At 39.4% G+C, this 18,010-nt stretch overlaps 2 protein-coding genes across 3 annotated transcripts in view; both read right to left on the reverse strand.

Annotated features, from left to right (window-relative positions):
• LOC103601865 (uncharacterized protein C5orf34-like) overlaps positions 1 to 2,603 on the reverse strand; it is a gene marked incomplete at its 3' end in the record, with an annotated part of 11,388 nt that extends 8,785 nt beyond the window's left edge. Inside the window, exons 1-2 of the mRNA XM_008586275.1 lie at positions 2,409 to 2,603; positions 2,072 to 2,161 (exon numbers count right to left, since the gene is read on the reverse strand). Coding sequence (XP_008584497.1) covers positions 2,072 to 2,161; positions 2,409 to 2,603 — 285 coding nt within the window. The remainder of the gene's footprint in view (positions 1 to 2,071; positions 2,162 to 2,408) is intronic.
• A 12,317-nt stretch (positions 2,604 to 14,920) lies between these two features.
• The window catches only part of PAIP1 (poly(A) binding protein interacting protein 1), a 35,120-nt gene continuing 32,030 nt past the window's right edge, over positions 14,921 to 18,010 (reverse strand). For both annotated transcript variants that reach the window (XM_008586272.1, XM_008586271.1), the window contains exon 11: positions 14,921 to 16,117. In XM_008586272.1, the coding sequence (XP_008584494.1) occupies positions 16,024 to 16,117 (94 nt within the window). In that variant the 3' untranslated portion in view covers positions 14,921 to 16,023. The remainder of the gene's footprint in view (positions 16,118 to 18,010) is intronic.

Consider the following 18,010-nt stretch of genomic DNA (forward strand, 5'->3'; position numbering starts at 1 on the left):
ACACACACACACACAGACACATGAGAGAAAAGGAAAAGAGAATATCATCCGGATTATATTTAGTGTTAGACATATTTTGGTTTAAAACGTATAATGAATTGAGATAAACCGATTTGTCCAAACCCCTACCCCAAAAGTCTACACTGAAAAAGAATAGAAATGAGGAGGACGATTGCTACAATGTACTATACAAAAAGCAAGCATAGCTTAAATGGTATGGAACTAGCATAAAAACCATTAACAGAACTCAAAAAATACAAAAACAGACTAAATCATATCTTAAAATATTACACGTAATAACATAAGCTTTTCAAAGCAAGAGGGAAAAGAGAATTAATAAATGGTACTGGAATTATTGAACAGCATATGGGAAATGCTATCTTGGAGGGTTATCACATGGACTAACTAAGATAACATGTATAAAGTACCTATCCTAGATAGTATGTGGCACACCATACTAAAATAAATTCCAGGTGGCTTAAAGAGTAACATTTAAAAAAATTAAATTAGGGCCAACCTGTGGCTCACTCGGGAGAGTGTGGTACTGATAACACCAAGGCCACGGGTTCAGATCCTATGTAGGGATGTCCGGTTAGCTCACTGGCTGAGCATGGTGCTGACAACAACAAGCCAAGGGTTGAGATCCCCTTACTGGTCATCTTTTAAAAAAAAAATTAAAATTAAAAAATTAAATTACTCAAAGGTAAGTTGATCCTGACCAACATCAAAGAGACTCGTTACAAGTAACAGTGCTTGTTGTGTCTCTCCACATAAAATATAAATACTAGGAGTTGCACAACAGTCTTTTAAACAATTTTGCCAACAGTTTAACATTTCAACTTTCATTTATGTAAAATCTTAAATTTACAAAAACTATTGTCAAGAAAACTTCTTAAATTTACAGTGATACCTATATGTATAGATGTTAGAATGCTAAAATTAAGGGCAGTATTTATTGACGGCAAAGGTGGTTTGTAAGGATGGTCAGTAAGAAAATTCTCTCTTCTAGGATTAGACTATCTAATAACCCTACTGCAGCCTCAACAGCAAGTGCTGTAGTTTCAATGAATAGTTACTCAAAAGACACAATGGATAAACAGCATTCTAGACTAAGTCACAGCTTACAGTTTTTTATGTCTACTTTGCCACAATATAATAGAAAATTACTCAATAGGCAGACAAGCATCATGACAGCATAGAAAGGCAGTAGAAAGTAGCTAAAAGACAGTCTTCAGAGTCAAATAGACTATATTCAACAAATAGACTATGTTCAAATTCTAACTGCGCCACTTAGAAATTTGCCATAGACAAATTAGGTGAACTCTCTGAGACATGTTTCTGCGCCTATAAAAAGCAGCTGATAACCAGCCAATGTACCTGTTTTGATTGGTTAAACATCTTTTTTTTTTTTAAAAATGACCGGTAAGGGGATCTTAACCCTTGACTTGGTGTTGTCAGCACCATGCTCATCCAGTGAGCAAACCGGCCATCCCTATATAGGATCCGAACCCGTTGCCTTGGCATTATCAGCACCGCACTCTCCCGAGTGAGCCACAGGCTGGCCCGGTTAAACATCTTTTGATCAGCAGGTACCCATGCCATACTGGTGTTATTAAATATTTTTAATATTATTTCTAGCTCTTGACACATAGTAAACTCTCAATAAATGATAGTTATTATTATTATTCCTAAAATTCCAAAATACAATATAAGCAAAAGAATAAAGTTTTATTACCAAACATAATTACACATCTCTACTACACATTAACAATTAGCTACACATAAGTTACTGAAAATGGTCAAATAATTTCTTAATTTTGAGACCTCTGAGAATGAAAAAGCCCCCAAACTGAAAAGTTCTGCTTATAATCCTTGGCTATTAAAAAAAAAAAAGAAAAGACAGGGAGATGAACTAAGTATCTTCTATGTTCCTTAGCCTGGTGAAATATATAGGCCTGTGCATTCTATACCAATGTGGCTATTCCCAAGTGTCCCGGAAAAAAAAATTAAACTACTTTTTTCTAATTGTCCTGAAATATTACTCATAAAAAGGAGGTTCTTAAAAAATCACCTTTTTTCTTTCAGAAGGTATGATGCTTTCAGATAAAAAAGGGAAGGTAGCTGAAGAGTTTCGAAAATCTAGGGCTCGCTGTAGTTGGTCCTATAAACAGAAACATAAAATGTAATCTTAAAAAATGTAAAATGGTTTAGAAATCAATTTAGAATGACAGTAATCCAGAATATTAATTACTTTTCAAATTCTAGCCCACCTTGACAATATTTTGGTGTTAAAAAGAGTAGTTTTTTGTGACATATAAGAGTACTTCAAAAAGTCTGTGGAAAAATAGAATTAAAAGATAATATGAAACTTTCCACGAACTTTTTGAAGTGCCCTGGTATTTACTTACTCGGTAAGTGCTAATAACAAAGTGTGTCCTTTGACGAATTCTTTCTGATTGTTCTAAAGGATGTGCTGAAGCAGGAGGTGACTTTTCAAATAAAAATTCAGAGCCACAGGGGGAAAGCTGCAATTTGGAACCATCAACATACTGTACTTGCACCGAATCATCTTCATAAAGTACCATTCGCAGTTCAGCAGCCATTACTATGACAGGATAAGGTGTCCTTCCCAGGTGAAGACTAAAGAAAATAGGAAACATGATAGCACAAATAGTTCTCTTAATATACAAAAGTTCTATCAAAATAAATGGATGCATTTTCTAAGAACATAAACAAAATACATTGCCGTTGCATTTACGTTTGCTGGAGGAAAAGTGATCTTAGTACATACGTTTAAATAATCTGAAGTTAACGTCCTTAACAACATGCTTTTATTAACCCTTAGGGCTTTACTCTAATATAGGAACTGACTTAGAAGGAGACAATAGCCCACAAAGTTATAACTGTCTTTATAATTTCAGTAACTTTACTTCTGAAGTTTAATTTCTGTAAATTATCCACTCAATATCTCATTTTAAATAACAAGCAAATTCTACCTTTGCAATAAGAATGCAGTAGATGATTTGTAATACATGGAAAAGGCAAGCCAAAAGTAACTACTAGGCCTAAGGCAGTAAAAAAAAAAACCACTGAAAAAGAAATCCAAATACCTAGATTTTGTCCCTAGCCTGGCATTAACGAAATAGCTCCATGTCACCACTGAGCAAGTAAAGTTATCTCCTAGTATCTTAGATTTATCCTCATTTCACTGAATTCGATTTCCTTTCTTCCACCTCTGAAATGACTATCTTCCCCTTGCTCTCCATATAGGTGTGACAGAAGGGGAATTAGAGAGGTGAGTTTCATTCACACCATTTACTAGCTATAAGCCTCATGTTATTTCTTCATGTGTAAAATAGGGGTAGTAACAGGATTGTTGTGAGGATTAAATGAGAAAACACATATGACCATGCCTAGCATTGTGAATAACATTCTTGCAGGAGCTCAATGAATCTTATGAAATGTTTTTATTCCTTTCTAACACTAATCATTTCCCCTTCTGCACTATCCCTTCCTACACTAATCAGGTGATCAAGTTTCACCTGTCAGAAAAAAGATAACTTTCCATAGATAATTTCCCGTTTACCCCCTATTTCCTACCAATAAACCTCTCAAGTGTAGTATCCACTCATTGCCCATGTTCTTTTCTATCAATCTTCAATCCATTGCAATGCAGCAATTCTCCTCGACTTCTCTACTGACACTGTTTCACAATGGTCACCAATGTCTCACACTCACTAACTTCAGTTTTCATCCTACTAAATCTGGTCAATCTGTGACAGAACTGTCTACTTTCCTTCCCATGCACAAAACTCTCTCTTCCTCTGCCTTCCCCCATCTCCCACCCCCCACATTGGGCTGCCATGGTTTTCCTCCCTACTTCTACCTCTGTTTTTAGTTTAATCATATTTCTTCTTCACCATTCCCCCGAATCAAGGACGCTTCCCCATTTCATCTCTTCTTGCCATAAACACTCATGTCACTTTTATACCCCCACTTTTTTTTTAAATCTTACCTTCTTTCAATATATGTAATCAGCTGTTACGTAATATAGCCTATAATCTTTTGTGGAATATGTCAGGATATAAGTAAATATTTAATAACCATATGGTCTGTCTTGAGGAGATTCACACCTTAATAATTTTCTTTATCTAGAGAACTTCTAAATCTATCTTTAGGCCGGCCCGTGGCTCACTCGGTAGAGTGCAGTGCTGATAACACCAAGGCCACGGGTTCGGATCCTATATAGGGATGGCCGGTTTGCTCACTGGCTGAGCGTGGTGCTGACAATACCAAGCCAAGGGTTGAGATCCCCTTACTGGTCATCTTTTAAAAAAATAAAAATTAAAATTAAATAAATAAATAAATAAATAAATCTATCTGACCTCTCTCCAGAACTTTCAGGTAGCTGCCTGCTAGATCTCTCTCCATGTCCCTGTCCCATAGATAAACCAAAGTCGACAACTAAAAGGGAACTTAATCACTCCCACCAAAAGCAGACTTCTGTTATACCCGCTAATTTCACTTTCACTCATCTCTTCCCTCAAGTCCAGTTGACATATAGTAGCCAAAGGGGTCTTTTCAAATAAAAATCAGATCTATTGCTCCCTGGCTTAAAACCCACCAATACCTTCCATTTGCACTTAGAATAAAATCCAAACTCCTAACCATGGCCTGCAAAGGCCACAGAACCTGGCCCCACCTACCTCGCTAAATGTCATCTCTTAACTCTCTCTCTCTTGTTCAGGTCACATTAACCACATTGGCCTTTTTAATGTTCTTCAAACAAACCCTTTACCATCTCAGAATCTTTGCACTGTCCTTTCTGCCTGGCTGTCCTTTCCTTGGCTCATCACGTGGCTGATTCTTTGTCATCATTAAGGTCTCAACACAAACGTCACTCCCACAAAGGCCTAACTTAACCTATTAAGTAAAGTTGCTCCCAACCACCTCCTTTTTATTCCATTTCATATTTTTTCTTCATAGAATCTATCAGTATCAAAAACTGATTCCGTTTATTTACTTGCTTTTGTCTCCTCCCACTAAGCTACAAACTCAACCAGAGCAGAGACCTTATCTGTCTTATTCACAATTGTATCCCTGGAATCTAAAACAGTATTAGGAAAATAATAAGAGCACAATAAATATTCATTGAAAGACGAAAGAATAAGTAAATTTTTAAATTCTTGCTCCTCATGAATTCGTAATTTGAGTTAATAGCATCAAAATGTTAGTAGCCAATGGGAGCAATATTTGACTTCTCACTCTGTTTTCCCCTGTATGAGTCCCACTCTTGAACCTAGCTCTCTTTTCCTCCTTTTCTATTTCAGGCCATTAACCATCCCCTCAACTCCTGCAACTGTCTGGGACCTTTCACCAGTTTCTTCTCTCCCCAGTCCATCTTTAGTGTTACCGTCATGGGTAATTTCCCACAACTCAGACCATACCAACTGCTTTACATCACTTGTTTCCATACTTGTTAAATGACAATAAATATTAATAGCAACGAATGACAATATATTTATATTAGCACAATATCTATCTTATCTATCCATCATATACACACGTCAAGTATGTTTACCTGGAAAAAAACAAGTGCTGACACATAGTTGGAAGACATTTTCTGATTCCAAATTGGGAAAAGAAGAGGTCTCTTTCTTTGGCCAAGTTTTTTTCCTAACAGCTTTATTCAGGTATGACTACTTTGTGGATTATTTAAGTAATCAAGCATACATACACAAGAAACAATGTAATGACTTAAGTTCCTGGCATACTACGGGAAACCATAACCCAGCTCCAACTCACATTTCCAGCCTCATCTCTACTCTTATTCCTGTTTGCATTCTCACCACCCAGCCCATTATGTCACAGTATGTTTAACGATTTAAAAGCCACAAATCTGTTTTTGACATCAATGGGAACCTCATTTTTCAAAATGCGATATCTCATTACAGAAAGAGCCTCATCAAAACAACCACCAAACGTCTTGCACTCACACAGCAGTTCTGGGCTGAAAAGTTGTGCAAAGGAGGCCAAGCAACAGCACCTGAGCTTTAATTTGCCAAAATGCTCTAAAGCGCAGCGTCTGTGCTGGCCCACGACCGCTTCTCCAGGGATGTTCCTTGAATTCGACAGATTACCAACAAGTGATGTTTCCCGATGAAAGAAAACAATCGCAACAGTAAAGGAATAGGACCTCAGGGAGAGTATTTTGGCCGAGAGGGCCACTAAGTCCAGACAGCGACGGAGCGGCGGCAGCGCCAACTGTGACCACTGACAGAAACAAAGTTCAAACCTCCCGGCGCCTTCCGGAAGCCACTTTACCTCCGCCAAAGACAGGAAGTCCCGCCCCCCCAACGTTATAGCTACATGTTTCGAACTTTCAATTTAGATTTTCTGTAACCATTACACCACACACACATGGGTGCCCACACACATGCACACGCACATGCACAAACCTTTCAATTTGTGTTAGAAATGCAGTGTAATCTTCTAGATTCTTCTGTCCATGGAGCAAGGTGGGACTAATTCCTTGGGCTCCCATAGCAAAATAAAAGCTCAAGCAACTCACATTCTTGGCCATAGAAAGTGGGTTCTTCCCTGTTCTCAGATTCCAAATGGGTGTTGAATATAAAATAAGTGAGTTTGTGCTGATATTTAATCGTTAAGGAGGATTTAAGGAAGAATTAGAGGAAACAAAATCGTATAACTTCGTATAATGTATGCTATACGAAGTTATTACGTTTGACCGTTACCTAGTTCATAGACCTGTGTGTGAGGGGTCTGGGGACCCAGCCTGGCCTGAGAAGGGTTTGTGACTCAATCCAAGCCCTTCACAGACTGGGTCACAGACTCTTCGCACGCCAGGCCGGGTCCCCAGACCCCTCACATGCCAGATTGGGTCCCCAGACCCCGCACACGCCAGGCTGGGTCACCAGATCTCTCACACGCCAGGCTGCGTCCTGGAGACCCCTCACACGCAGGAATATGAGCTAGGTAACCGACAAACAGATCCTTGGAAAGGTAGATAGGAAAGCATGACTGCGCGCAAGTGGACACCAGAGGCGGTAAACTCCAGCCAAGCTGGCGGCGCTACACAGGCCACTAACTCCACCCGCATACAACTTGCTCGCGAAGAATGCTGCACCACCCCCAACCTGCCCTGAGTTGAGGGGGCCTGATTAAATTATTCTGTTTTCCCAACAGATGGAAAGTAGACATGTCCATTATATTTATTTATTGCCATTAAACAAGTGTTTATGGTGTTAAATAAAAATCGTAGAATGCCACTGTTTTGGACTAAGTTCCTGAACTAGGTCCCACAAGACCAGACTAACAATCTAAATGGAGCCACCCCTGCTAAGTTTCATGTCACTAAGGCTGTGGTCTGATTTTTGGAGAAGTTGGGATCTGCTGCTTAGCTCAGTTAGAGTGCACCCTTGTAATACCAAGGTCAAGTGTTTGTTCCCTGCTTAGGCCAGCCACCAAAAAAAAAAAAAAAGGACAAAGGTAACAGGCAATTTCCTGAACAGGCCAGTTTAAATCTTCAGTAGGTATGATAATAAAGTTCCCTCTAGGGCCAAGCCTGTGGCACACTGGGGAGAGTGCCGCGCTGGGAGCGCAGCAGCACACCCGCCGCCGGTTTGGACCCTATATAGGGATGACCGGTGCGCTCACAGCGTGCACTGGCTGAGCGCGGTGGCGGCCGGTCTCAAAAAGGACAAAAAAATTTTTTAAAAAAATAAAATTCCCTCTATCTTAACCTTTACACAAAAGAGATAGAGAGCCGAAAGAAAGAAAAGAGAAAAAAAAAAAAAAAGAAGAAGAAAAAAGGAAAAAGAGAAAAAAAAGAAGAAAAAAAAAAAAGAGATAGAGAACCTATAGTAACTCGATGCTTATCTTTTTTTATGTTTCCTGGTCCCCACCTTACAAGGAAAGTATCTTTGAAATGACTAATCCACTTCTTTGTTTCTGCTTTCTTTAGTCTTTTTCTGTGTATAAAACCAACCTCCTCTGCTTGGCTTATGGGACCACTTACTCTATTTTATGGAATAACGTGTTGCCCAATTCTAGAATCCTGATTGTTGGGAAAATAGAATGGTTTGGTCAGGACCCTCACCTCTGGTCTGATTGGGTGTGGTTCAGCATATCCTTTGTAAGCAAATTGTGTGTGTGTGTCTGGAATTAGTGTGCATGCATGCCAATGTATCTTTTTAGTTTTGTTCCTATTCTTGTTTTCTTCAGAGTTTGTGAAGCAGGCTGGCTGGCTACTACCTCAGGCAGCCACTGCCACGCAAGCAGGCATGCTTTCCAACCTATGGCTTCCAAGGACCTGTTTGACCGTTACCTAGTTCATAGACCTGTGTGTGAGGGGTCTGGGGACCCAGCCTGGCCTGAGAAGGGTTTGTGACTCAATCTGGACAACGGGCTTGAGGGGTCTGTGAGCTCCAGACCCAGCCCTAGCTCTACACTGATAAAACTGAAATCTTCAAATAAATTTGTTATAATTTTGTTCTTTGACAATGGAGAAACTACTCTGTGCTAGGCACACCAGGGATAAGGCAGGGAAAGAGGCCCAGTTTCTTGGGGGCAAGGATGGAGGCTGGAGATGACCTGGAAAGAAAGACTGAACAATCATTTGATCAGTTGTGGTTAGGTGTTCCTAAGATAAAATACAGAGGTCTGCTGGTAACACCAAGGTCCAGGATTCCTGTACTGGCCAGCTGCCAAGATTAAAAAGAAAAAAAAAAAAAATACAGAGGTTTGTGAAAGCACATAGTGGACAGAAATAACCTAGGCTGAGAAAATATTTCCACTGAAATCTGAAGGTTAAGTAGGTATTAGCTAGGTAAACTAGGGGGATACTTCGACCAGAAGTTAAGGCCACCGTATTAAGGCCATGAGGCCCAAGGGAAAGATCTTTCCTCTTAAAAAGGCGGAAAAAAAGCGAGATTGGTTTAAGCATGATTAGGGAGGAGAGAGAGGCCTGAAGGGGACAGAAGACTGAAGTGGGGCTATAGAGTGAAAGATAGTGAGCCAAGATGCCGGGAACCGTTCAAGCTTTATTAAAGAAAGAAATCTGCAGGGCTGTACTCAAAATGGAGGACAGCCCGGGGCTGCCCTGAAAATCGGAGGACAGCACCAAACATAGGGCAGTGGGAGCTTATATTGGTATGTTGGTGCCAAGAGCTGGGTGATGTAATTCCGGGGTGGGGATTGAGTTAGGTCATGGGGATGGAGAGTTCTGTGCATGCGGAAACGCCGAAAGTTTCATTTTCTCCAAAACCATGAGGCTTCTTGTAAAAGAGAACGGGGGAGGAGAGGGGAGGAGGTGGATGGCGCCATTTTGTTCTTGGGCTTGTCTGAAGTGGTGCTAGTTATGTTGCAGATCTATTAGAGAGAGGTAAGCAGGGGCCAGATCATTATGGGTTTATGAGTTATGGACTTTATCTTAAGATATATTTTCTAAAACCAAATGAGAAAAAGAAGTCTTTGGCCAAGCTTTTTGTTTTGTTTTTTTAAACAGCTTTATTGAGGTACAGTCATGTGTCACCTTTGAAAGGAACCTTAGCCAGAGAACAGCCATGTTTGGGGTAACTAAGACCAAGCAGAAAATTTCAGTTAGCCGGTAACTTAGGAACTGATAATCATCAATTCCTTGAGGTTAGCAGAGGAATTGAGAAACTGACCATATGGCTGAAACTGCCTGGGGATGAAATCAGGCCCCAAAAGGATCCTTCTCAAAAGTTTATTTCTGTTTATCTCCCATAACACCTTCTTATGTTGATTTACTTTAGATGTTACGCAACTAAAATTTAGAATTGAAGCTTGTTTTTCTTGTTTTTCTTACCTTTCCTAATCAACTGCAAAGGAATTCTAAGAGAAAGGCAAAACTTCCTAGCTGATAATTAACTCATCTTTTTGCTTAAAGGAAGATTGCATCCACATTAGAGTCAGGTATTTTTATGTTCCAGTGATGAACTGAGATTATTGTCTTTGAGCTCTCCCTAGGAGATAAGGACTCTGACCCTGAGATAACATCAAGGATTTGAAGCTCATCAGTCCACCAACTGCAGACTCCATGACACCAAAGTACCCAGACCCTGATATCTGACTCAGGCCTTCTGCTGATCCCATGAGCAGCCTCCCCCTTTGCTTGCAGGACAAAATCCTTTCCTCACCTTCCTGTCTCTTCCCCTTTATAAACCCCAGAACAGGCATCAGAAGGTGGGATGATTTTAGCCTGGTCAATCCCAGATGCCAGTTATCTGAATAAAGCTTCCAATCCTTGCACCAACTTTTATACTTTCAGCTCATTTGTTTAGGGCAAGCCAAGCCTATTGATGGTAACTGCTTAACAACAGGGATAACTTCTCAGAAATGCATTATTAGATGATTTCATCATTATGCAAACATCACGGAGTGTACTTACATAAACCAAGATGGTATAGCCTACTATACACCTAGGCTATATGGTATAGCCTAAGCTCCTAGGCTACAAACCTGTATAGCATGCTACTGTACTGAGTACTATAGGCAATTTTAACACAATGGTATTTGTGTATCTAAACACAGAAAAGTTACAGATTATAATCATATGGGACCACCATCTTCTATGCGGTCTGCATCGCTGACTGTATAATTGTTTATTACAAGAGCTTTAAGCAAAGGTGGCAGCCCCAAGGGATGGTCAGAAACCTACCTCCCTAAATTCACCTTCATTTAAAAAGGCTGATATGCAAATTGATCTCAATCTTACATAAAGTGTAGTCAAAGGCATCCTTAGACAACCATGTTTTCCGTAATTTCTAACATTAGTTTGTATTAAACAGTGCAAACATAGATCTTATGCCACCCCAACCTTTTCCTCTCTAATGTCTAAGGACCTCCTGTATAGAAATTGTCTACTACAGAGGGGTTTTGTGATGCTATTTGTACTTTAGAAAGATTACTGAACTGTTGAGTGGGGGAGAATGGGTTGTAGGGTGCAAAGGCAGACATGGAGAGCTCATTAAAAGCCTTTTGAAAAAGCACCAGGAGAGACTCAGAACCTTGGCACTGAGGATGAAAAGCACAGCTCCAAGAAATATTTTGGAAGTCAATTACATTCTTGGTGATAATTGAATCTGGGGATTGAGAGAGGTAGGAATCATAAAACAATGCCGGGGTTTCTGGCTGGGGCAAGTGGATAGGTGGCAGTGCCATAATGAGAGGGCGATGTAAAAGGAAGTGAAAATTTGTGGATAGTATGACAAATTTTGTAAACCCACCTGATGGAAATGGCAAGTTAGTAAAGGTCTGCAATCAGGAGATCGGAATAAATCTGGAAGTCACTGGCTGATAGGTACTAACTGAAGCTACAGGGAGGATGAAATCATCCAAGAATACTGTAACATGAGAAAAGAAGAATGCTTAGGACCGGACTTTGAAAAACACCAATACTTACAGATTAGGTTAAAAATAAATAAAAAAAAGAGGCCCACAATTGAGGAGGAACATCATAAAGATAGAAAGCAAGTTATTGTGTCCTAGATGCCTAAAGGTTTTCAATATTGGTGTCACTTGACAGTGTCATATATTGCCAGAGGACAAGCTAAAATGAAGTGTCTACTGGACTTACTGACATATAGATCATTGGTGACTCAAGTAAGGGCCATTGTATATAGTGGGGGCAGAACCCATAGTGGGTTGGAAGAGCAAATACGAGGTAATAAGGAAATGAAAAAAAAAATGGGACACCACTTGAGAAATCTGACTATGAAGCAGAGGTAGGACTGTGGTTGGAGAGAAATGAAGGTAGAAACGAGAGGAATGGCATGTTTAACAACGGATGCAAAAAGCCAATGCAGAAAGAAAAAATACAGACCAATTATCAATAGAATTCATGAGAGAGAGGAGGTACGATTCCAGCACATGTTGAATAACTAACCTTCACAAGAGGAGGGATACTTCCTGCACAGGAAGAGGAGGGATGCAGTGAATGCAAATGCATTTGTGTACATTTATCCCATGGCTATTTTTTCCTGTGAACCAAGAAATCAGTTAGCAGATGAAGGGGACATTAGAGTGCAGAGGGTTTGAAACAGTTAAAAAGGGGTTGAAGAAACACAGTAAGATTTTTGGCAGTGCAGACAGCCAAATAAAAGGTGGTGACCATGAATTTACAGTGGTACAAACCCACCAGAAACATGACTTCCAGCTGCAAGGATATAGCAGCAGTGTTGGGTTCATCCAGGATTGGTGTTTTGCCAGGCCGACACATAGGGCAGCAGTACACATGAGCTTAAATTACTTACATCTGATGAAGTCTAGTCAACCAAAAGCCACCAGGCTCAAGCCTGTTATCTGACAAAATCATTTATTGACTTGCAAACAAGGGAGCACACTACAGAGGAATCGAAGATGGTGCACTCCACAGGGGGAGAAGGGTGCCATCTTCGGTTAGGTTTGAGTTCCTGTTGAAGGTTAAAGTTCCAGCTGAGAAAGCTCTCAGGGAAGGGAGACCAGTTCTGGGTTGGATGCTGTTTCTGCAGCAAGATTAGAAGCAGGGATTAACTGGGGATTGGTTGCAGTCATGAGCTGAGGGCAGTTTAGCAAGTGGGTATCCCTAGTAATAGATAGGTAGAAGCAGTTCTGGGGGTATCACTGGTAACAAAACAGTGATCACACAAAGAGGGAGCCATGATGGCATTTTATAGCTGCCGCATAACCTTGAAAGAAAATGTTTAACTTTGCAGCTGGCTTTCTGTATCTGTCTTCACAATTTGACTAAAGGGACAGCTGTTTTGTCTGAGCTTTCAGTCCTGGACAGGTTTTTCACTTTCCTACCAAATATCCTCCTCCTTAAATGTGACTTTTTAAAAAAAAGTACAACTTAACATATACCTATCTGTCCTCACTATAGATAAGATTTTTTAAAACACCTAATTATAGGACTATCCTTACTTTCTGACAACACCCAATCTAGAGTAAACGTCTGGGGTTTTAGACCATCCCCAAATGACACAACCAAAGGCCAAATCCTTTAAGAGGTTCTTTCTAATACCCTCTTACTGATACACCCCACAGTTCCAAGGTGAGTGTTATCCCTCACTGCAACAACAAACCCAACAAGTTCAAGCACGGGTGTGTTCTTGGCAGTCCTTGGCTGAAGGGCACTGACAACATAAAGACAGAGGGTCTGAGCTGATGACACGACTGTCAGGTTAAGACCAGTATCTGTGTTTTACTGCCAGAACACAACACTATAACATTTACTAGGACCTCTGTGTCCCTTGCTTGTTGGAGACTTGTACTAATATTCCCTGCAAGACTTTAACATGTTTCTGTTGAAGACATGGCAATCCTAAAGGCCAAAAATTGTGGCACAGGGCCAACTCTTCCCTTCATTATGTACCATTGCAGTTTTAAAACTTGTCCACACATTCCTTGATGGCCTGATAGGGCTTTAGTGACTCACTTAGAACCAAGAGAATGTAGTGGAAGTATTGCTACATGACTTCCAAATGCAGCTTCTTCCTGGGTCTTCGGAAATGTCCGCTCTCAGAATCCAGCCAACATGCTGTGAGAACTCTAAGCCACATGGACAAGTTCCAATCTAGTCCTGGCTTAAAGTCATCTCAGTCCAGTCACCAGCCAAATGAGATGATTCCAGATGATTCCAGCCCCCAGCTGTTCCAGCTACCCCCAGCCTTGTTTTCTCAGCCTAGGCCCTAGACATTACAGAATAGAGAAAAGACATCCCCACTATGCCCTGTCCAAATTCCTGAACCACAAAATCCATAAGCATAATATAAAATGGTTGTTGTTTTAAGACACTACATAAGTTTGGGTTTTTTTTTTTAATTTTTAAAAAGATGACCAGTAAGGGGATCTCAACCCTTGGCTTGGTGTTGTCAGCACCACGCTCAGCCAGTGAGCTAACCGGCCATCCCTGTATGGGACCCGACCCCGGGGCCTTGGTGTTATCAGCACTGCACTCTACCGAGTGAGCCACGGGCCAGCCTGGGTTTGTCTTTTTTTTTTTTTAAGCAGCAGTATCTGAAACATGCATTGATCCTGTTGGTAGCTACTGTGAATACAGTAGTTGGTGACTAGTAGGACAAGTAATGGATAGTTACTCAGAGAGCAACTGTCAGAAGTTTAAAGTATATCCAGTTAGCATTCCTTGGTCCCTGGTCTAATGTACTGCCCCTTCCCTACATCTCCTCCCCCTCCAATATTTATAGTAAGTCCTATTCATATCTTTAGAGAATTGCAGATTATGATAGCCACTATGTTACAGGAGCCATTCTGAAAAAAAATATTACAACTTCCAAAAATCCCAATTATATAAATACTTCCCTTTTACAATAAGGAATCTAAAAGTTGTAATGTTAGGGTGGCTGGTTGGTTAGAGGGTGGTGGGGTAAAACCAAGGTCAAGGGTTCAGATTCCCATATTGGCTGGCTCCTTTCCCTTCAATTTAGAAGTTGTAATGTTTTATATTTGGTAGTTTTTCTAGGTAGACTCACTTGTTATTGAACTGAATTTTTTTTTTTTTTTTTGTCTTTTTCCGTGTCCGGCAACGGATCGCAACCCTCAGTGTTGCCCCCATACCGGACCGGGGACCGGCAACGAGATTGCAACCCTCGGTGTTGCTCCCGCGCCTCGCTCAGCCAGTGAGCGGGAACCGGTCTGTATGTGGGATCCGAACCCTCAGGCGGGAGCGCCGCCACGCTTCCCAAGTGGCGCACTATCCAGTGTGCCACCGGGCCGGCCCTGAACTGAATTCTTACTCAGCAGACAATGAATAGAATATTTTCTACCCTATTATGGTTTTCCTGATTTCACACCTTTAAGTAAATTATGTCATCTAAACAAGAGCATCTTTAAAATACCAGAATGCTACTTGAAAAACTTAGAGGAAACAAAACTAAGCTTTATTTTCAAACTCTAATTTTAATTCAGACTGAACAAACAAGCAGAAAAGTGAGAAAATTAACTGTAATAGCAGACACAGACGTACTAAATGTAAAACAGTGGGTTATTAACAGAACTATTTACATGCATATTTACAAGCAATTCTTTTGTACATACATCTTCCTTTCAGTTAGTTGGAAAAAGATTGACATTAGGTAAAAATATTACTTAAATAGGGCTGAGGTGGTACCACATTATAATAAAAGTATTAGAAAAGTGATCCTCAAGGTGTATCAATTATAAAGCAGATGAAAACTTGAATGACAAATATCTAGTAAAATTCTCTAGTAAAAAAGTCAATGCAACCCATGCTACAAAATAAAAATGAGAAAGCCGTATAAACAAAGAATAATGTTCAAGGCCTTAGGGTAATGAAGTTAGTCAGGAAAAATGAACAATTCTAGAACTGGAATAAATCCTCAATGAAGAGTCTTGGTCATTTAGCTGGGAGTTCTCCAAGTTTTTTTTTTTAAACGTTTTTAAAGCCCTTGGTATCAAATAGCATCTGCATTTGTAAATCAGTAGTTAATGATATATTCTAAAACTTTAGTGCTAAAGATTTTCATGATTGTGATTCACATTTGAAACTCAATTCATTGAGACACTAAATGTTAAATTAAAATGAAAATTACTCATATCTAAAAGGATGCTACATTTATGCAGTAATACGTACTTCCAGACTAAGACTTTCCCCTCAAGAAAAGTAGAATTTAAAGAATAAGAATCTAACCAGCTAGCAAGATTTACTTTCAACATTTCTTTTATTTCAAAATTGATTTTATTGCAGCCAAAACAGTGGAATTAACTGTACATAATAAACTATTTTATATATATACACATTTTAAGTTATAGGGAATAAATTTTATTTTGGCAGATAGTGTTAAACAAAATTAAAGTTGCATACATTAGTAATATAACTCAACATCCTTAATTTGGTATAAGTGTGACACATTTTCTTGCTTTTCACCATACCTAAACTGCTTTATAAAACTGATATGCTGAAATTTTGCTAAATCACCATACCTAAACTGCTTTATAAAACTGATACACTGAAATTTAACTTTACTGTTTTCGCTTACGCTCTGATTCCAAACAAAACTTTTCATAAGCTTCCTCTATCTCTGGGTCCATCTCATCATCAATATCATCCAAGTATCTGTAAAAGAAGCAAAGACGATTCATAAGTCTAATGTTTTTCAATTCAGAAAATGTCTAAAAAGGTGCTAAGCTCCCCTCCCCCACCAAAAAGAATGTATGTGACATACCTTTCCTAGAACAAGTTATAATACAAGCGTAACTTTAGAATTACATAAATGGCAGTCCTCAGACAACTAAATGCTTAATTTGATTAATGAAGTTTTACACTGATTCCGAGTGCCTTGTGTCTGAAGTTAAGATTCTGCTATACTTTTAGACATATGTTAAATTCTGTATCCTAAAAGTTAAATCAAAGGATTGACATACAAACTTTGGGGCTCAAGATTGACATTAACATCATAAAGTTACTTTATCAATAGTTACACCCTAACTACAATATAATTTCAGATATGCCACTCACCTCTAGTGATACGTTAATATTTTACATCTATTTAACATCAGAAAGTTATTTCTGCTATGATTCCTACTAGGTTGTTCCTCTAAAGTCATACCGACTTTCATATCAGGAAGCTATTTTTGATGTCTATTCTAGACTTTTTCCAACTATTAGGTAGTTTTAAATGGTAGAAAGCAAGGCTTTTCACGGTGAAGTACAGGGGAAGAAATTTAAAGTGCCAATTAAGGATTTAATATACACATACACATTCTTACTGAATTCCTATAGCCATCTTAAAGATACACACTACCATCATTTCCATTTTACAGATTTAAAAGACACAGTGGGAGGTTAAATAATGTAAAAATTTGGGGTAAGTATGTGGCAGGGCCAAAATCTGTTTGACTCCAGATCTTCTCTACACTTTTCCTCCACAACACAATGCTCTTTACATCCCCCCTCCCCCCAATAATCACTTCCACATCCAAGTGTGGCAAAACTGTCTTGCCAATCCTATCAATTGCTGATGGGGCTTTTTCTTTGTTTCTTCCCCTTTTCTAGTACTACAAGGTAATGTGTTGCATCAACCACAGCTCATTAAGGCAAGAGAATATGATGCTTACGGAACAAAACTTAAGAGGATAACCTGAAGTTCAATGCCAAGAACAATTTTTTTTTTTTTTAAAGATGACCGGTAAGGGGATCTTAACCCTTGTCTTGGTGTTGTCAGCACCACGCTCACCCAGTGAGCTAACCGGCCATCCCTATATAGGATCCGAACCTGTGGCCTTGGTGTTATCAGCACCACACTCTCCCGAGTGAGCCACAGGCCGGCCCAATGCCAAGAACAATTTTAACTTCCAGTGGTATCCCCAGCAGGGGATACCTGCTAGTTCTGCCCAGGTCCTTATGGCCCTAGATATATTTTTTCTATTAAAGTAGTATATAAAAGTATGGCAACATTATACGTGTATTTGTAGATCTCAGACTGACCCATAAGTAAAATGTCACTAGAATAAAGATTTTTTTTTTAAAACCTACAACACACCAGAGATAAAATATAAGAAAGACTGAAGTCAAAGATGCAATTTATCTCCCCTCCAACTCCTACTTAGAAAGAAAAGAACCTAAGCAGCTTGTCAAAATTCCTGCAAATTAAAAGAGCTAGGACTAAACCTCATGCGTTTACTGGCCTTCTATAATGGTGCAGTACAGATTAAAGGTGTCTTTAATTACAGACTGGCAAGTGAAGAAACAGATATGAGAAGAGGACTGTAACATATCATCCTATCAATCCAAACATTTTATTTAATAACTTGTTTTCTTTACTCTTAATTTATCCTTTAACAGATGATACTTGAGCCTTTCCCTATGTGCCAAAGGCTGTCAAGCATTTATGTATTCTCATTAGTTCTCAAACAAAACCCAAAAAACTCGAGGGGTACTATGATTCCTATTTTATAAATGGAGAAACAGACAAATAAGTTGTCAAGATCTTTTTTTTTTTTTTTTTTT

This window comes from Galeopterus variegatus, unplaced genomic scaffold (assembly GCF_000696425.1).
Source record: "Galeopterus variegatus unplaced genomic scaffold, G_variegatus-3.0.2 Scaffold3913, whole genome shotgun sequence".
In the NCBI taxonomy this organism is placed as follows: domain Eukaryota; kingdom Metazoa; phylum Chordata; class Mammalia; order Dermoptera; family Cynocephalidae; genus Galeopterus; species Galeopterus variegatus.